General features: G+C 38.7%; 1 protein-coding gene across 1 annotated transcript in view; it reads left to right on the top strand.

The window, feature by feature from the left end:
- The window catches only part of TRDN (triadin), a 239,427-nt gene that overhangs the window by 69,493 nt on the left and 148,812 nt on the right, over nucleotides 1-21,122 (top strand). Inside the window, 6 exon segments of the mRNA XM_069805163.1 lie at nucleotides 6,329-6,388; nucleotides 9,089-9,148; nucleotides 10,516-10,575; nucleotides 13,136-13,195; nucleotides 14,567-14,761; nucleotides 19,480-19,539. Of these exon segments, the coding sequence (XP_069661264.1) occupies nucleotides 6,329-6,388; nucleotides 9,089-9,148; nucleotides 10,516-10,575; nucleotides 13,136-13,195; nucleotides 14,567-14,761; nucleotides 19,480-19,539 (495 nt within the window).

Genomic DNA, 21,122 nt, shown 5'->3' with positions numbered 1-21,122 from the left:
TGGGATATGTGCAGATTTTTTGCCTAAGAAAGCCTCTGTAAAGGTTAGGCCACATAAAATTTGATGAGCATCTCTCTGATGCACCAGTGCTGTGCTTAGTAATGGCAGGAGGAAGTAAGAAGGAAGCTTATTAAAAAATAGTGTGTATATACATACACCCTCCCTCACGCAATTATATTCACTTCTGTATATATTCTTTATATGCTTTTATAGTATTTTACACCTCTAGTGCTAGCTTTCCAGTTCTGTGCTAATCAGGGTCATCTGGAGTGCCTAGAACTGCTTCCCAACTACTTAATAGATCATGTTGTATGAAAATGAATTTTTTAGTGTATCGGTGGGCTAGCGAGGCAATAATGAACTCAGATCCATCAGCAAGGGATCCCAGTTAAGGTCTTTTCAAGCACAGCATTCTAAAAACACAAATGAAGTTGCAGCCTTGAACAAAACAGCCTCTTGTGAACCACTTCATCCATACAGAAGTGCATTGCTTTACATGGAAGAACATTAACGTTGCAGAAACGATTACTAAGAAGTTATAGGATGCCAGGAAAAAAGAATTCAGGTGTCATTAGTTAAGTCCCTTTATTCATATGCCTGATAAAGCAGGCTTTAATTATACAATCACTTCCTGAAGCACAGGGCAAATAGTTTTTTTCTATTTTTTGTTTTCATATTTAGTCCCAAAAATGCATCTTGTACATAGGAGGAACAATTACAAGAAAACATTCTGTCAGACCTCAAGCTAGAGCATGATAAAGGCATGAATCTTTAGGGAGTTTTACTGTTACCTTCTAAAGTACCTCCAGGAAGTGTGTGTAAATATAATCTTTTGCTGTTTTTTAACAGGAAAAATCTAGAGGTAAAATGAATGTTTTTGACAGAAGCAAACACCTCAAACAAATTTCAGTCCTCCACCCAAAAATATGGGGACACTGGGGTTTTAAAAATAATTTTATTTTTAAATAGTCAAACCCCCTGAATCCAAGTCCCAAGATTTGCAAGGGAGTTCCATTCCTAAGCCTCTTTTTGAAAAGATTCTACCACAATATGAGGAACAGATATAATGAATGGAAATCCCAGATGGAAGTGGCTGAAATTATAAGAAAGATTCTTAGAGTATTAAGAGCCAGGCAAACTTGTGCCCTAGAATTTTGTTTTAATTAAATATTTTGATAAACTACTAGTAATAAAGTTCATTTCAATTATAGTACTTAGTCAATTTAATCCTGAAAAGAAGAAATACTCTCAGGAATGATTCAACAAAGCATTTGCTCATGCTTAAGAGCACTGAAATTCAATTATTTCATGATTACATGTACACATAAGCACAAATTCACTACAAAATAGGGTCTTTCCAATTTGGTATTTGATGTATTAGTACTTTCACAAGGGCTGAGGGCACCCTGGACTGTATGAGCAGGAGCTCGGCCGGTCGGTGGAGGTAAGGGGATAATTAATCTTAGCTCTCATGACACACATCTAGATACTGCATCCAGTTCTGGGCCTCCCAGTTCAAGAAAGACATCCATAAACTGGGGCAAGTTCAGGGTGGGACCACTGCAACGGTCAGGGCTGGAGCGGTTGTCCTGAGGGGAAGCGTTGAGGGATGGGGCTGTCTCAGCCTGTTCCAGACGTAGGTGTTGTAATTGTTATTACTATCAACGAATAAGAGAGAACTACGCAATACTTTGGCAACAGGGAAGAACAATGATAAAATATATCAAGATAAAACTATAAGTGTATAATTTCTGTCTGATGGAAAGTCCAATGATAATCCAAATGGACTGATCATTTCTGATTTTTATGGAAAACTGATATTAGCAGTGAACTGAATTATCCTGCATTTCTGGGAAATATCTCTTGTTACAACAGGCACTGAGAAGGAATGGGAAAAGGTTGATCTACTGTGTGGCTTTTCCCAAATACACTTCACTTACACGTTGCTGTTGGAGTGAGGGATGGAAGAAGACAATGGGATGATGAAATGCTACCTCTGACAGCCATACATTTAATCACCATGATTTTACGACAGATACTTGTGTGCCTCTGAAACAACACTAGTCTCTCTGGTTTTTTTGTAGAAAGTATCTCTGAATTCAGCCTGATTTGACAAATAGATTCCAGGCCCTACAAAACTATTTCATTTACTATGCATAGCACATATCTATCCCTCCTACTCCTATTGACTCATTAATAGGGCCGTACTGATAATGCAAATATTAAACATCACAGAATAAAGCTGTCTGTATTTGAGCATACAGATAAATTATGAGATAATAAAGACAGTTGTAATGTGGCCCCATAATTTAAATTGCTGTAGCTGGAAGTCAAGGTATTTAAGACATCTAAATAGATAAATACAGCTGGACCATACAAATGCACAGTACACTAGAAACCCACATGAATTGACAAAATTAGCAAGTTAAATGGCGTATTTATGTTTGACACAGGGGCTATCTACCCTGATTTCTGGAGGTATAGCTACAGATACACCTGAGTTAACTTTAAATTAGGTAACATGGTGCAGATAGCAACGTAGCTGTAGTGGCTCAGGTACAGCTGCCAAGTATTTATTTAGCCATATGGGCTTACAGCAGCCTCGGGTAAAGCCAATGCTGTGGGCAGTTTGACTACCACCAGTAGCTGTCAAACCTAAGTCTCAGTTCAGACAGATGTAACGCTGTCTGACTGATTGTTTTGGACCTGGAAGCCTGTGCCCCTCTCCATATCAAGCCCTTTCCTTTTTTTTTTTTTTTTTGTGTGGTCCTTCAAGAAGAATTAAGTTATAGCTGTCTCAGGTTACTTTACTTCTGAATAAAAGCATCTACACAGAGGTTTAACGCTCTCTGACTAATGCACTCTAAGTTCATTGTATTAGTTCATTTATCTTAACTTTCCTGAGTGTTGCCCTGTAGACAAGCACTTAGTCAGTTAGCTGGAGCAAGCAATCTCTGCTTCATGCTTACTGCACTCATCACCTAGCTTTATACTAAGCAGCAGACTTAAGACTTACTCAGCTGGAAACTATTTTTACTTCCCTTAGGTATGGAATTAGTGACTCCTTATTACATCTCTTCTTTTGGCACTTGCTTTTTTGGGGTGGTGAATGTCCCTGTCTCAAACGCTTTAATGAAGAAAAACTAAATCACCTCCCTCTTCACTATGTCTTCCACTTGATGCAAATCAAATATACTATTAGATGATTGAAATATGGAAAAACCTCTCACCTATGTGCTATGCTTCTTTTTAATTTTATGTGAAGTAGATAGGAATAGTCTTATATGATTAAGTTTGGAATGCATTGTTAAATTACCTTAAAATTTTCCATTATAAGCTCCTATTTTATATTATTTATAAATTTAACACACTTCAGTCACTGAGGACGAAATTTTTAATGCTCATCTTTTTGCCTCAGGCTGAATTTTCATTCAAAGTCATATAAAAATGTTTCAGCAATTTCCAAAATCTAGGTTAGTGAAAATTAGGTTGGGGTGTTATATTTTTTCCAATGGTAATAGCAGTTCATTCTGAGCTTATGCTTTTTTGGTATTTGCAAGGAAGTCCAAGGAAATTTCTTTAAGTTATGGGAAAATTTTAGCTTGCACAATTGTCGTAAAACTAGTTTTAGTTATTCTTCTTATTTTTTCTGGATGACTCCAGCATCCTATTAAAAAAAGAAAAGAGGTGATCTTTTAATTACAAAGTGTGTCATAAAGCAAATAAAATTGTTGAATTATAGTTAAATGAGCAGGTTTAGTTCCAGCATTTTTCAGCTGAAGAGTACTAGACTTAGCAGCCTTAAAAACATTTTTATGTGCTTTCTCTTTGTTTTTTTATATGCAAAAGAAAATCTTATTAACTCTAATTTGTTTCACAGAAACATGGCAGTATGGCCAGCCTGGCTTATTTCTAAAACCTAATGCTTGCAACTAAGTGCTGCGGGCTTGAAAAAGGGCAGATATTAAGCCCTTTACAAAGGAATATATAGCCAAGTGACTAAATCTGGAAAAGGTCTGTAGACAGTGATGTATTTTCTTGACAGAGCTCTTAGGACTATATAATGAGGCTGAACAGGAAAACATTTCAGGGAGGGAAAAAAACAGAGTTAAGATGCAAAAGAAAAATCATATTTAAGTTGTCAGCTCAAAAGCGTCAGTGGACTTTGGTGGCCCTGCTGCTCTGTGACTGAAGAGTCAAAAATGGCCAGTCATCACAGCCCTGAAACATGAACCCTTTAATTTTTGGCAACACCTGCCCTTCCTGGATAAGGTTCTACCCAAAAGCCATAGCTCTGACAGTGCCCACAAGAGGGAATGGTAAACATTACAACCTGAGATTAGCAAGCCCTGAGGCTGTGGGGATATCAAGGCACAGGGCAGGGCTCTTGAACTAACCAGAGATCGCCTTCAGCCTATCGCTGGGAAGAGAAAAATAGCTTAGGCTCATGCCAGCCTGGTCTCTGCTTATCCACATTCCAGGCTCCCTGCCCAGATACTTCAAGTTACTTTTATTTCTCAAGAAGGAGCCAACTGATCCCTTCTCCATGTTTTTAGCTTGGGTCCACATGAATATTAATTTTTCCTTGCCTTTTAGCCCTTTATACCATTTTGATGATGTGAAGGAACCGTAAATTAGATTTTTCTGTCCACTTCAAGGTCTGCCGACACTCAATTCAGTCAGTGTAATTCAAGGCTAGTTTTGGGTTTTTTTCCAAAGCATGAAATAGGGAAATGCTATGGAGAAACTAGAATAAATTAAAACAAACAAACAAATAATAAAAAAAAAACCACAACAGTCTTCCTTACACAAGTAAGACGTTCTGTGGCTAAAAACAAGCTTTCTGACTGTTCTGCATAGTTCAACTATATATTTTGGCATAGGGACTACAAGGGCTTTTGTCTGATATGCAGAAGCTTATGTTTCACTGCCATTGACCATCACAGAGCTATTGTTTGCAAAACTGTGCTATTGCCCCATCCAACGCTGACAACCCGCTGGCTCGAAGTGTTTTGCACAGAGCTAGCACCTGCTAATACAAATGTAAGATGTAAAAGCATGCTACAGTTTCGGCAAAAATATTCAGTCTAAGTTCTACACAGCACAGGGAGAGAGGAGACTGCTTTTCCTTGGTGTGCTACTAGATGTCCTAAAGCAATTGAATGAGTTACAGTCTGTAATTCATTCAGTAATACATCGCTGGTGCTGCTGCGTTCTTCGCAGCCTGTTTTTTTAGTGTAAATTGGCTGTCCGCATTCCGTAAAGGCTTTGAAAAATCTCCCTTCAATCTCCTTCCACTGTGCTGCTAATTGTTATCAACTATAATTTACCTGTTATGACTGGAAATGTATTTGGATAATGCAAACACGTGCAAGACATAATGAAACTTCTGAATGTTTGGAATGATTTTTCATAAAGACTTGGACCTGTTTTTTAATGAGGAAATGTTTAACCAACAAAAGAATGCTTGCACCTCTGTGAAATGACATTTGCCGCAAAGCTGGTGAAATGAATGTACGCAAAAACATTACTGTGCTTGTGTATAAAGCTCACAGTTGCCTTCTAATCAGAGTTGTATTTTCTGTGGTTTACTTGTTGACAGAAACTTGAGTATTGCAAAGAAAGTATTTTTTTCCCTGAAATTGCAAAACGCTAGTCTTTTAGTAGCAGAGGTTGCCGAGGACCACTTTTGTCTGTCTAAATCATTAGGATGTGGAATACAATCCTGTCCAAAAACGTGGTCTGAAAGTCGGGTGGGCAATAGAGTCTGTAAGGATTCGTGTTTGCCTGCTTCTAGCAGGACGTGTCGTCAGCTGTGGTTTGAACAGCTGCTCTTCCTGAAGTTACGGTCTGATTAAAAGAGATGTTTTCTTGTTAATCCATCTCGTGGCTGAAGTAACAGCTAAAAATAAAATAAAATAAAAGAGCATGGAAAGCAATATGGTAGTGATTTTTTGTTAAGAATAGAAAGCAATGCTGTCAAGGACTGAAAATAATTTCCTCTGTCAGAAATCTTAGAGTCAGGGTGCTTGTGTAATGGGACCAAAAGAGATCCCGCAGATTAGATTAAGCTTGCTGAATAATCATTTATTTTGCAAAAATATGCTTTATCATCTGCAGACTTATTCAAGGAAAAATATCTCTCTTGGGCGTGGAATTAAATATTGCCATTAAGAAGGTCTATATATCATCTAGTACCTGTGACTCAGAGCTAAAATCCATTATTTAAATTTACAAATATTTTTCCTCGATCACTTTGGTGAAATAGTATGTGTACATAATACCTCCAGATTACAGATTTATTGTGGATTTTTTCTATTATTTCTAGTAATTCACAGAGACAAACCTGAAAAACAAGAAAAAATTGAGAGGAAGGAACCCCTAAAGGGTATGTATTTAGCATTTGGTGTTTGTCTTTTTACCAGTGGTTCAAAACAGTCTAATCTATTGACTTTTAGACCCAATTATGTTTAAGGATGGAGCAGGTGTTGTGAAAGCCAGCTGGAAGGAGAATGAGGATTTTAAAAGCACTTTGAATTCATCACTCTGCAGAAAGGCTAAAATTATATTCAGAGATTAATGAGTAAGTTTTTACTGTATTATTAACTTATGTAAAAGATGCCCAGAGCATAAATAGGTGCCTTTTTTATTCTTCTTGAATAAATCCAAGCATAATATTTGTCTTTGGGAATACTTCTGAACAAAATGTAATGAGTAAATTATAACATACAGGGCATGGTCCCTGGAGGCATTCTGCTTCAGAGACCCGCCTTAGAAAAAAATTTCCCTAAACTCATTTCAGAGATGTTAGGGAGAGGGTGATGGAGAGGGTGTTAGAGAGGATTTACTAATTTGCTGTTGGTGTATGCCAACAACAAATTACAGATCCGTCTGTTGTAGGAGTCAGAATCAGTCTACTGCTTCCTCTCCACCCACAACTCACGAGTTAGTTCTGGGCTCCAAGAGCCACCATCTAGTTTGCCTCTTCTGAGGGAATTTTTGGCAAAACAGAATTTTGCTGGAACGTACCTACTTGTCAAAACTCTTTAAGCGTTCTGAGAACATGTCCTTTACAGAAAAATAAGATTAATGAAGTCTCAAGCTGGAGGAAGAAACCCATTCTGGAAGAGCAGATAGGCCAATGGTCATAACAAATCACCCAAAAAAGGCAAGACCCAATATCCAGCCACGGCTGATTGATTTCAGACCAAGAACACAAGCCTCACAACCCAAGTGAACGTGCACCTTCCTGAAATCTGTGCTTGACTAGGCCTTTCTAATGGTCTCAGATTGGAGCTTTTCCTTTTTATATAAATAATTCAAAACACATTTGGTTAGCAAGACTGACTCTAGAGGTTAATGGCAGACACATAAGTTCAGGTTTCTGTCAGAATGAATATTTATTACTAGAAAATGGTGGTAACAAGAGAAATTTCTGCTGAGATCTGGAAAAATGCCAGAGCAAAGACTATAATGTCCCATATTAAAACATGAATGAGTCATTAAGACTTGTCCTGTTATTTTGTTGAAAACTTGGGAAACTCTTCAATTTGATTTTATAGAAGAACAATATTTAATGTTTTAAAAAGTTTCTTAGAACAGGAAAAAATGATCCCAGCCAATCTCAGACAGCCAGTGAATAAGAATAAGAATTATATTATATTGCCTTAACTTCTCATAACTCCTGCTAATATTATGTCTACCTAACGGTATTTTATCTTAAATTGAATGTATTACTTAGTTTTGTTTAGTGAACTATTGCTACAATTGCTACTAAAGCAATACTGCGTATAGAGTTTCTTTGTATTCGCAGTACTAAGAAACATTGCTTTCAGACTGTACATTATATTTTAAAACTATTACTATGGATACGTGTCTTTCTAAGGCCCATTTCATTGTAGTGTGACTGGGAGACTCCAAAGTTTCACTGCATCCCTGAATTCTAACTGCTTATTTTCTACTTTAAATACATTCTGTTTTCAAGATTTAGATAACGGAGAGAGTAAATAACATCCTATTCTAATTTCTAATCAACTTCTGTGATATAGTTTAGGAAAGTTATCTAATGACAGAGAGAATAATTAGAACTGTCTCAGTCACTTAGAAGTCACTCAGAAGTCACTCAGTCAGCTATGTCAGGAACTTATTCTCATGTGTTTCATCACTACATTGCTAAAAAAATGTGAGCGCCTGAATATTCCCTACCCCTCTTTTGCTTCCAGTTAGATATGGAATTCACAGTACTGTAAAAGAACTTTCTTATTTTCTCATGTTTGACAAAGGGAGTTTTACTAAACTGGGATAAAATCTCTGCAGAAGTTGGAGTTAAAGCTAGTTTGCAGTCTCGTGGCTGATTTTTCTGTAGTGCTCTTAAAGTCACATGTTTATTTCCCATTGCCTGGAAAATTATTGCGTAAAATCCTAAGAAAAGTGAGTGGGAAATGTTATGGGAATGAGTGGATAGCATAATACGGTTTCCACTGTCATAATGTTAGTTTTTACACCGCACATACTGGGCATCTAATTATGGCTCTGAGATCATCATTGCCAGGGATGGATCTCAGCTAGTGTCCATTACTAGCTATCCGGATCCATTACGGGTTATCCATTTCAAGCCAGCTGGCAAGTGACTGATGTGTCATTTGTGCATGTGATGCTATTATGCTCCAGGATTGATTCCAGGTTTTTTACAAGCCTCTGCCTGACCAAGCGCAGGGTGGTCCAGGTGATGTCCTCTTTTTAGTGCAGGCAGCAGCACTTACTGCGAGCTCTGCCTCAGTCCCTGACAGTTTTCTGAAAAATCTCTCTTCAGGAATGGACAGACAATCGCAGGCGATGATGTTTCTGTAGTAAACAGCTGAGTCATGTTACCATGGCTCGGATGGTAAGCAGTGATTTGTTTGCCAGAGTTGTCTGCTCGCACCCACGTAGTGTGATGGATGCTGTGCAGATGTGCACAGGATAGCTCCGGAGTAACACAGTTTGCCATTTTGTCTCCCAAAGCTTATCTTGGCAGAATTATTTTTGATTCTTGAGTTTTTCCGCAGGTTTTTTTTTCATATATATGAACACATTTCTTCTTTCCTAGTGACACATAAAGACAAACTGGAAAGACAAGAAAAACCTGAAAAAAAGGAAAGGCATGCAGGTAATGATTTAATGTCAGCACTTATTACGTTTTGAGGTACCCCCAGATTAATTGTCTACTCGATTTCCATTTATGTATCCCCTTTATTGGAGAAAAATGTTGTAGAACTTTATGAATAAAAATCATGAGATCATATAAAGATTTGCAGACATACAGACTGAGTAGCATTTTGTATTCCTTCTGCATGTTTGTTGTTTCTTTTCTGAGGAAGGGAGATAACATATTTTATACTCTGGATTAGCATAATCTCCTAGTAATGTCTGAGTATTTCCAACACTCACAGTAAGTATGGTTCCTAAGACAATATGGTCATCCAGGAAAAACACCTGGCAACCTGTAAACAACAGTAATGAGGCAAGCCATGTGAAAAAATAACATTTTAAATACAATACAGAATAGGGCAGGACTACTTCTTTAAGTAGTTACTTGCAATAGATAGGTATCTAGCACTGCTTTGTCCTCCACAATTCTTACTTTCTTTTGAAAGACCAACACATGGCTGGAGAGTACATAGCAATGCTCATGCATGCATTTTTGTGTTCTTAGTATAAACTCATATGTCAGAGTCAAATAGGCAGCTGAGTGTTTTCACACGACTGGTCCCTGTAGGGGACCTCAGGGGGTATGGACCCATATAAATACCAGTTCTGCACACCCCTGGACAACTTACGGTGTAAACATTAATCGCAAAAAATCAGCAAATCAGAGCCCACACAGGAGAATATTCCAGACTACCCACCACTCAGGGACTATTGCACAGCTCAGGTGTATTCTGAAACCTGAGCCAGAAATCCAGTCACTACAGTGTACTTTATTTCAATTTGTGAAGTGGAAATTAAAAGCAAACAAAAAGCCCCAAAGAGCATTAGTTATAATGCCATTGCAATTAGATTTGTAATTAATTATAGTGTTTAATCATTCGTAGCTGGAAAAACTGTTAGTTATGTGGAGTTCAGAAAATCCTTCAGAAATGAACCAAAGTAATAAACAAGAAAGCTCCAAAATAACAATAAACAAAAATAAACCAATAAACAACAGTATAAACAAAACAAACAAAATGAACCAGTAAATAACACAAATAAGCATGACTTCTTGGCTAACTTCTTTCATGGGATTACAGCTGTGCCAGAAAGACCATTCCTCCCCCAGCTGATGGCAGAGACCTCAGGGATGGTAGATGAGTTTCTGAAAGTTTGGATCATGTGTTTTGGCATAAACAGCAGCAGCTGAATCAATCTGCGTCTTTGCATGGACAGCCATGGTGCCTAGTTGTGTTTCTTGATCTTTTTTCTCCTTTTCTTCACTTAAAACGCAACTTTTCTCTTTTTTTTTTTTTAGTAACCATTAATGTTGTTATATATTTCTAGCTACTCACAAAGAGAAACCTGAAAAGCCAGAAAAGCATGAAAAGAAAGCACCTTCTAAAGGTAATGTGGATTACTATTAGATGTTGTACAATTTTAGATTTTCAGTGCTTACACAGTTTGGGAGAGTGTGGAGATGAGTATTTAAAGTGTAAAGCTCTTCTAGTCCATGCTGTACATTTTTTGGGTGCTCTCAGTTTTGCTTGAGCGGGTCTTGATCAGCCCCTGAGTGAAGTCTTGCTCAGCATATATTTCTTGCTTAGTTCTCTTGTTTGGATGCACAGAGGTAATTATGAACCATTCTTGTGCAGCTGAAGAAATAAGCCTACGACTATTATATTTGCATTCCTTGATGTTTTTTCCTCCACAATGGGATTCAGTAATTTGCCTGCAAAGAAGGCTTTCTCTTGCGTATCAGTTTTCAATCTGGTGCAGACCTAATGCAAGAGTGTTTACTGTCTCTCAGTCTCGGTCTTCCATCATATCCAAAAATAGATTTTAATTTTCTTGCCTTTCTTTTTTTGCAATAACATTTTCATTTCAGTACGTGATTTGTACTGTCCTCCATGGCAGAAGTGGCTTTGGTTAAGATTTACATATCTACTAATTATCATATATATCCTGAAGCAATATCGTGCATGAGAGGTGATTTTCAGTATTCTTTTGAGTGATAATTCCATCTTTAGCCATGATTTGGACAGGGGGATTTAAAAATCCAATCAGCTTGCCCTGTTATGCCGTTTTTTAAAGACTAACATTTATTATTGCTGGGCATTTGAATATTTTTGCTCTGAGGTTTTTCTTTCTTTCTTTTTTTTTAACATTCATTGCTTTTCAGAAGCCAGATATTTCTATAATGAAGTTAGGTTTCAGTCTTCTTACTTTTACTCAGTTAAGTCTTGAAAAAAATACTATGCAGTGTATCTTAATTTCAGTCTGTTATGGCATTCAGATTAATCTCATGATGATGGGATGCATGAATTAATTAGGTTTAATTTGAAACTGTTCAGACAATATAGATTCATGTGTACAAATCAGTCTTTATCAGACTCGACCTTACTCTAAGGAGAAACGTAAAACAGAAAGTAGGAGTGAAGAAAGAGAAAAAGTGGAATGAAGACTTTAAGCCTTAAAAGACTTTGGAAGGTTGCCATTGTCCAGTCTCTCTTTTAAAGGGATATTTGGTCATTTTTTCTACTTCCAGTACGTAACTTTGGAGTGTAGGACTTTTTTAATAAAGTGAAATCACACTGAAGTAATCCAGAGAAAATAAATGCCCGTAGTGTCTGTGTAGATTTGAAAAGCAAATAACTTCCAAGAATCACTGAGATAGTCCTAATGAGCAGCCAGCCTGTTTACCCATTTATCTTCCGCTAGCTAACCAAATAATCACTTAGAGCTTTAATGTGTTTAATAGCAGCCATGACGCCAGTCACTGGCTGGAAAATTTTATGAAGAACTTGGCCACTTTGTAGCTAGGGAGATTTGTTGCTGTGGTGTGACATATAGCCATGCTACCCTCTCTCGAATAATTTCCATGCCGTGCCAGTCCTTATGGGTGCACTGGGAACTCCTTGCCCTTGGTCAGCGCTTCCAACGGCGCATTTCTGCCGGCATTCTGCTGCTGAGCTATCCATCGCCGGGATCGCCTCCCTTTTGACTGGGGGCTGCTCTACGCTGGGTGAGGGGCCATTTCACCCACTTTTGCAGTCCCTAGGAAACGAGGGTGCTCAGAGCCAGGCCAACTTCTGGGAACGGGCGTAAGGAAAATGGGGTGGCTACTGCCCCCCCAGTCGGCAAGTTTTCTCTACGCTCAATAAAAAGCCTTAGGGGAGTTCTTCAGCCCCTGTTAAAGGCTCCAGAAAGCCTCAGTGATATGAACGCTATTTAAACACGTCATCTAAGAAACAGCTATCTTAAGAAAAACAAGTCTAAAGATCAATCATGGCTCATACAGGCAGCAGTTCCAGGCTGGAATTCAGATAGAGAGGAGGTTGCTATTATGTAGTTATCACCTGAAAGAAGTGCAATTAACTCTCAAGGCTGTTTTGTCCCAGCAATGTGTCTGGATGGCGACCAAGAGAGGAAAGATAGAAGTCGCCGCATAAAATGTTGACAGCCTTTCTGAGCTGTAGCAGTGGGTGTTTGCACGGCGTAACCTGTGCAGGCACGAACTCACTTGAGCTGGTCTCTGAAGTAAGCACCAGGCTTGTGCCTGTGTTTGTACGACAGTGAGCCAAGCTAAGAAAAACACCTTTCTGTAAGAAAAATGTAGCCGCGTGGCTTCCAGTTGGCTGGAGCACAGGAAGATCAAGCCTGTGTCCGCTCAGAGCTTGAGCTGAGCAAGTTGGTGTCATCTGGAATACGTGGTATTGATATTCCTTATCGAGCTTCAGATCTGTGTGGCTGCCTTGTCTTCTGGTTAGGTCAGTCTCAACAGGTATTTTGAAGATTTTTACCCCAGCATGTAAACCTGAGAAAAAAGAAGCAAGAATTTTGCAAACTAAATAAACAGGAATCCTGAAGAAATGTGAAACTTCCAGGGATGTTGTTGTATTGTAGCAATATTTTCTCATTCTTTGTGAGTTTTTTTTCCCTAATATACAATTGTACTCATTTCTAGTAATTCAAAAAGACAAACCTGAAAGACATGAAAAAGCTGAAAAGAAACCTCCTCCCAAAGGTATTTATTTATTTATACTACATTTTTAACCAGAATTTACATTAAAATTCATAAACTCTGTTTTACTGGAGCTGAGAATATAATGTGTATGAAAATCAGCTACATGATACTATAATGAAATTAAAATATAATTTGAATTAAAATGTCTCTAGAACATTCAGGAGTTAGTTCTGTGCATGATCCCTTTTAAAACCTGTTGAAATTTCAAAGGTAAGTATTGAAGGTATGAACCACTGTTTCCCTGAAAAAGAAGTAGGCCTATATGTAAGTGATCTGAAACACACATTTTCACTATAACTAGTTAAGGAAATTCTTTCTTTGCTAGGCAGCAATATTTGGTCATGCCATGGCTTTGTTTGGAGGTAGGAGTGCCCTTATATAAATATCTGTACTCTGGTTTAGAATAGGTAGAAATATTCAGTTTACATATTGATAAAATCAGCCTAGTCAGCCCAGTGGCTTAATAGAAATAGAAGTCTAGAGCCTTACAGAAGACACAGATTTTGTAGTATACAAGTTTTGCCTCAAGGATGGAGACAGCTAAAGCTATGAAGAAAGCAGGAGTGAGAACAACACACTAAACAGAGTAGTTTAATCCAAGTCAGTGGCATTTTAAACTACTGTTGGATTTTCCACCACAGTGAACTAGAAACACACATATTGTCAGCATCCATGTTGCAGATGCAAAAAAGCTGCTGATACATACAAGCAGAAGGAATACCCCTGGTCTTATCAACCTCTGTGTAGCTTCAGCCACTGGTATTTACAATTTGGTAATTCTCCTTGGAAACCTTCTCACTCTGCTGCAGGGTTCGTCATGAATTAGCCTGTCTCAGACGAGTCTTTCAGCCTGGGGAATTGGTGTAGAGGGAGACTCAAGAACTTGAGACTTCTTGGGCAGAGACCTCGAATCAGTGCATAAGAGCGACTCTTACAAATAGCCACACTTTAAATCGACTACTTTTACAGCTTCCAACAGAGTTTAGCTCTGATCTCTACAGTCTAAAGTTACTCAAATTTAGCCTGGAAGTACCTTCCATATTTGTTTGCTTAATGACCATTTGTCTGCCTAGTTTATACCATAAAAGTTACCACATTGTCATTAGAAACATTTAATATTATTTGCCATAGCCTACTACATTTAGTATCAGTCACATACTTGGTACAGGACTGAAGACAAAACATGCTTGCATCTCATATTTCTGTCGAAGTCTGTCTGGTTTTGGGGGATTGTAGTTTTCATCAGCTCTGAACAAGGTGTTAATAACGAAGAAATACTCATTAGTAATAGCACAAGATAAAATAAATAGCATTGAGTATTATTTGGGGGGGGAAGAATGACACTGAAAGCTTTTTCTTTGTTACCTGCAGAGGAGAAGAAAGTAAAGAGCACTAAAGTGGAAGTAAAAGTTAAAAAGGAAGTGAAGGATGGAAAAGGAGAAGCAAAGACGGCTGAGAAGGTCAAGCAAGCAGACACTAAAACAACAGAAGTTGGGCTAATAAAAGCCAAACCAAAAGTTAAGGAGGAGAAAGCTCTTCAGACTGTAACTAAATCGGAAAAGAAAGGTAAACAAAACCAGGAGGAAACAGATGAAGATCTTAAAAAGGTAGTAGGGAAGAAGCAGAGAGAATGGAGTTAAAGCTGGCAAGGACCAAAGTCCACCCATGAAAAATGAAAGCGCAGTACAAATAAATTCCAGATGAATCTCACACTGCTAGGAGGAGACTCTCGAGAATAAAATAAGTTTAATCTACATAACCAGACTGTTTGTCATGGCTAAAGATTCATTTTAGTTTAAATCCTTCTTTACCAAGGACCAATTTCTCTCCAGATAGGCCTGAGTTTTCATGGATTTGCTCAGTAGCATCTTATGTAGCGTATTGCTAGCAGAGTTATTCTGGAAAATACAGACTGTCCATTGACCTGTTGGGAAATCTGTTTTGTTTCTACATCTGTGTTTGTCCTCCACAACAATAAGGAAAGTAGGAGCATAGGAAAGGGAATCATTTGTCTTACATCGGATTATATGAGGTTGTCAGGGTTTGTATGACATAGTGATATACCTGCCTGATGTCATTTGATGTGAACAGCTTCCACATTTCTCCTAAAAAGGCAGGAAATGCCATTACCCTGATGAAAGGAAGCAATTAAGTAATAAAACAAAGAATCAACATGCCTCAACACCAAACGGAGATGTTAACTGTACGTTCCTCTTTGTCAGAGCCAGCCGGGGTTCTTCCACCCCCAAGATGCACTGGCTGGTTCCCTAATTTCCCCGTGTTTTCCATAGCGTTAGGTACGATTTTGGCTGACTGAAGGCAGCAGGACCTGGCTTTCTGTGCAAACTGCCACTCTGCAGGCACAGGATTATTCTGACATTAATAGAGGCGGCTCAGCGCTGCGTGGCACACCTCTCTGATCCTTTCAGCTGATCGCCACAGACAAATCGTTACGCCTGAGCATCAAAGCAGCCATCCCTGCCTGGATGGGCAGATTGTCTCAGAATTTCATAACCATCAGCTCTGGACCCTGTAGGAGTTGCCTAAATCATACTTTTCTAGAAATCTGAGAGATTTAGAGACATAGCCCCCTTTCTGCCCTGCATTGTGTGCTGAACTAGCATTTTTTAACATTTATTTGTATTCTAGTTAATTTTGGATTTTACTTGAAATATTGAAACCTTTGAGGCATAAAACCAAAGCAGCATCTTTCATGCCGATTGCTGTGACCAAGGGGAAAGTTCAGCAAATTGTTGAGCTCCTCTTGGGAGGTGCGAACCTCTTTCAGTTTTTGTTTGCTCTGACAGAGTTTCCGTGTGCAGTAAGTTCCACTCCATACTGTTCAGGATAAGGCTCTCAAAAAGCAATGGAGTGCAGATGAGGCACTTTACTCCCTGACAGCAAATTATTTTAAGTAGGGGTCAAAGATTACAGGGAGCAATAGAGAGTGGTGGGGGAGGTTGTTTGGGGGGGTTTTGTGGTTGAATTTTCCTCCCTTTAACTGATAAATATTAGCAAAATGATCCATCTTAACATCAAACCTTAACAGACCGCTTTGTAAGGCTGCTTTAGAGAGTGACCGCGGTGACGGTGCACTGAACCGTGGCAGGTGAAAGTGGGAATGAGCAGCTGGAGTGGAGGAAGGAAGGAGCCTCTTAAACTGCCCTTATCACTGGAGATAGCGTTGCACACGTTCAGCACAAGCTGCCTTTTCTACTTCCATCCTTCCTTTTTTCCACTGGAAGCCGCTGCTGCCCAGCTGGATGCTCGCAGAAAATTTCAATTCTATCTTTCAGTCCCACTGTGACCCAAGGTGAACATGGTTTTGAAGTCAATACGGTTTTGCCAAGATTTCCTGATCCCGCAATTTTTTTATTTTTCCTTGCTCAAGGGAGTTTTTCTGCCATTTTTTTCTGCAACAATGTGAAAAATATAACAGTAATCACAGAACGGTTGTTATCATGTCCCTGCTGTTGCATCATTCCTTACTCAATTCAAATTAGAAAAGATAGGTCATCTCCTAGGGTAACTCAGATGAGATCAATGACAGAAATATCTATGACTGTTTTTATCAATAAGAATCTAGTCCCAAACTTTGACAAAATTTTGTAGTACTCAGATTAATATCTGTGCCACTGTTACAGAGTTATAAGGTGAAAACTATAGTGTGAAATTTTCTTTTCAACAGGAGAGTTTAAATTAAAATGAATTTTTAGCCATGAAGAGACATTTGAAAAATCAGATTCATTAAAATTCCTTAGGTTTCAATCTTTGCTGATTGGCAGAATTCCCATGAACTTCAATGGGATGTTACTGTGCACCTTATTATTTCTTATACAGTAGAAATGCTATTTTTGTTATTCAGAGTTTAACATTCTGCCTTCAGTTTTTTATATAAATCCCAGTTTTCAGGGGTTGAGTTACTAAAGAACTCCTATGAGAAGATTAATACAAAATCTTTCTTCTCAGGTACAATCAAGATTAAAGCTTTTTTTTTAAAGTTTATTCAAGTTACATTTCCACAAAAAAAAAAACAAACCCTAACCCACCAAACAAACAAAAAAACCAAAACCCAAGAACCAACCAAAAAAAACCCCCACCCAAACACCCAGAGTCTATTTTAATCCTGGTCTATATCACTATGTTTAAAAAATGGATTATTTTAATATCAAGGAAATGGTGTAGCTGCTAAGCCCTCAGGCTATGTCTATATCATAAGCTAAATAGAACCAGCGTATGATTGTGCTCTGTCCTGTGACTGTCCATACAGCTTGTGTCCCCTGACATAGTTTTGTCCCATGCCTTCTAGCGGTCTTCCATACAATGCCCCCAAACCATCCAGGGGCTCTTCCCAATGGGCAGCATGGATGAAGGCAGTTTGTTTTGGCAAAAGAGGGGTAAGGAGAACTCAGCTTTGTGGGCAGGAGCTGTGCCCTCCCATTTGCTTTTTCTGGGCTAAAGACTTGGCATTGGTCCATTTTAATTATTAATACAGACTGACTCACTGAGGCCCGATTTGCAAGTGCCTTGAAGTCAGTGCAAACACTTTGCCGACTTCAGTGGCTTTAGATGGGCTTACTGAGAGTACAGATTTGTACATACTTGTTTTCTGACACATTCGCCGCTACTTTTTTCAGAAAATTAGCACATAGATTTAGGGCAGATATTGCAGCCAAATTCTTCAGGTTCCTTAAGGATGGAATCCAAAGCTGCAGCCAGCCAGAATGATAAATTTGAATTCCTAAATATGAAAGTAGAAACTATTATGAATAGTCATTAGAGGTTTTAAAAGCAGTGTTTATGGCCACATCCCTGTGTACGACCTGAAAGCTTTGCCCCAGGTTCTACAATACTGACTGGTGTTAACCTCGCCATCTCAGTAACGGGAAATAGCTGCATGGGCTCCTGTCGGCTAGCAGAAACAATCGGATATTTGCCAAGATTGTAAACCCTTTCCTAATTTCTACGACTGCATAGGAAATCATGACTTCAAAGCTGCAGTTCTCCAGCTGAGGACTTCTATAGCAGTCAACATAACAGAGCAGCAATCACATAAATGTGTCAGCATCAACTAGTACTGACGGTCCAGTGAACTACCTAAGAAAGCAAACAATAAAATGAGTGTTATATACTTGGGACCGTCATTTTGCATTTAAATATGCTTATGCCATTATTAAAATTTTTAAGTATTCGGAAGGCTGCATGATTTTGTTTTGAAGTTGGCAAAGAGAAAGTAGCTTTGTAGGTGAGTAAGAGGGAGATGCAACTGGAGGTGGAGGCAGATGCAACACCGACAGCCTAGGAAGTGTGCTAGAACAGTCTAGGACAGACGGATGAATATGCTTAACTCAAGGACTGTTGTGAACTAATTTGGCTAACCAGAGTTGGCATTTAGCCATCAAAGTTAACTTTCAAAGCTAATGTCCCTTAGAGTCCAGTGGGGCGACATGCTTTTTTTGGCCAGCTGGAGAATCCAGCAATATTATTGCAATTCTTCTGCACTCAGTTACAACTGGTAATTTTTCTTCACCATTCTTAATGTTAAAAATTTTTATTAAGGTCTTCAAATCTGCTTATGTACAGCAGAAATCAATAGACAATCACCATTTCTGAAATCAGAGTTTAATTTAGATTCAGAAGCCTTAATTTCTGAATAGCGTAGTTTTAAATATCCAGATTTAATATATACATATATATTTGTAAAGATTAGTGTTTGGAAAATAATTCTGTAGTGAAATGATAAAATTCTGTGGAAAATCGCATTGCTGCAGGATTGTAAGTACACGGAGTTCTCTTTATATTCCCATTCACTAAATGTACATATTGATTATACTGTTAAAACAATATTAACAAAATACTGTGATATAAAACTTTATTGAATTTTCTATCACCTGGCTGTGACTATTTGAAATGGATCTTCAAGGATAAGGAAAAGTCTTCGGGCCCAGTGACCAGGCAGCCCATACTGGGGCGGGGGGTGAGGCCGTATGCCAAAACCAAGGCTGGGCGCTGCGTCTTGCCCACCCAGAAGAAGAGTTGGTAGCTCTGGGGCACTGGTAGCTCTGAAGTTCTTGGCTGGGAGGCTTGAATTAGATCTGGACAAAAAATTGCCTCTTTCTGAACATGTGAATTACTTGAAGGCTGGGAAAAAAAACCCCAAACGTACAAGTAAGCCTATCCCTGAAATGTGTCTCTGCACTGCCAAGCTTTATCTTCACTGTTAAAAAGAAGCAACATTTAAATTTACTTTCTTCATTACTCTTTTTTTCTTTTTGCTCTGTTAGATCAATATGCATTCTGTCGCTATGTGATTGACATGTTTGCGCAAGGGGATTTTTATCCAGGTACTTTCCTACATCATTGAAATATGTTCTAATATTCTTCTGTTGCCCTGAGAGTTTCTGCTCCTTTATGTATCAGAAGTGTGTTTTGTATTGTTGAAAGGTCTCACAAGTGCAACGAAGAGTGTGCAAATAGTTTTAATAAAGCGTAAGAGCTAATGGCTGTATTATTAAAGCTTTTAATTTTCTGTCTACAATGCATGAATTAAAATTAAGATTATGTTAAACGTAGAGTCAATAGAAGGCTATAGAAATTGCTAAAATTCTCCGTGCTTTTTTTGGCTGAGATGCAAGAGGAAGGAGCTTATTGTTAATAGCTTATTGTTTTTTTTCCCCACAAATAGCAAGCCCTAACCCCAGAATGCTTCAAAAATAGAACTGCCATTGCTGTTCTGAGTATATAAAATTTCTTAGCTGATCCATCACTTCTGTGCTTTTTTTCCCTCTCTTTCCACATCTCCATGCTACTCTGTTCTAACACAGACACTTAATTCTTAGCCAGAAAAAGAAGCTAGAGCTACTGCAGATGACTGGGCATTGTCTCACAATATTAAGTCAACCTACCCTGACCTTATTTAATGGACACTCTTCCTTCTGAAATCCAGTGCAAGAGGACATACTATAGGGAGGACATAACCCTAGGAATGATAAGCAACAATATTTATGAAAAGAGTCAAGGACAGAATATTTAAGGACACGCTAAGCCTTACAAGCTTTGTTTAGTCAGTTATTTGCTCAAGAAGCTCTCCACTGGTACTTCTCTGAATTGGATGTGTTTTCTTATCTCTACCTTGTGGCTTAGGTCCTCTCTTGACCTGCCCAGGTACAGTCAGAGCTGGGAAGTCCTAAGGATGCAGATGAGAAATAGAGACTCTCAAAATGGGGAGAAGGAGGACACAGATTTTTTTGGACGGAAAATGAACAAGCTTGGGAATTTGGAGGGAGAGGGTTTGTATTTGCTGTTCTCAAAGAGCGACATGGAGAGACGCGGGGGGCGTTAAAAGAGACCAAAGTATTATATTGCCTCTAGGACTTTTAAAGACAGCCAGTTATAAACAGAGGGACCGGCCTAGGCTCAGAGTGGGACAAAAGTTAGCAAAACCTTCCAGAGACCTTCAGTTATGCTTTGATTTAAAAAAATAACTCCCTGTACCAAATGTGATTCACCCCGTTTCTGGCTTTACATAGCTGTACCATTAATAAATCACAACACAAAGACTTGCATGGAGATCTTCAAGATCTCTCTTATAGTTCTCCTGACATTTGCAAGCAGCTTTGACGTGTCAGAGCCCTTTTTTCCAGATGGCTCCCTCGCTGCTTGACACTCTTCTAATGCAGAGCAGACCTGCTGTGGGAAGGGAGTTTTGGAGAAGACTGCTTTTCAGTTTTGACCTTTCCAGCTATGAGGAAACTGGGAAGACCATGAAGGAGAGCAGGGAGCTAGAGAGGGAAGTCTGTAGTGACTTGAATTTCAGAAGATAAAACACATGACTGTCTGCTCTTGCCTCCCAATATTTGCCTTGTGCCATTGCAGCGTGCTATGATAGCGTGCTAAGAAACCACAGGTTAAACAGCTGAAAAATGTT

The sequence above is a fragment of the Haliaeetus albicilla genome, chromosome 17 (assembly GCF_947461875.1).
Source record: "Haliaeetus albicilla chromosome 17, bHalAlb1.1, whole genome shotgun sequence".
Taxonomy (NCBI): Eukaryota; Metazoa; Chordata; class Aves; order Accipitriformes; family Accipitridae; genus Haliaeetus; species Haliaeetus albicilla.
This window is presented reverse-complemented; position numbering and strand designations above follow the sequence as displayed.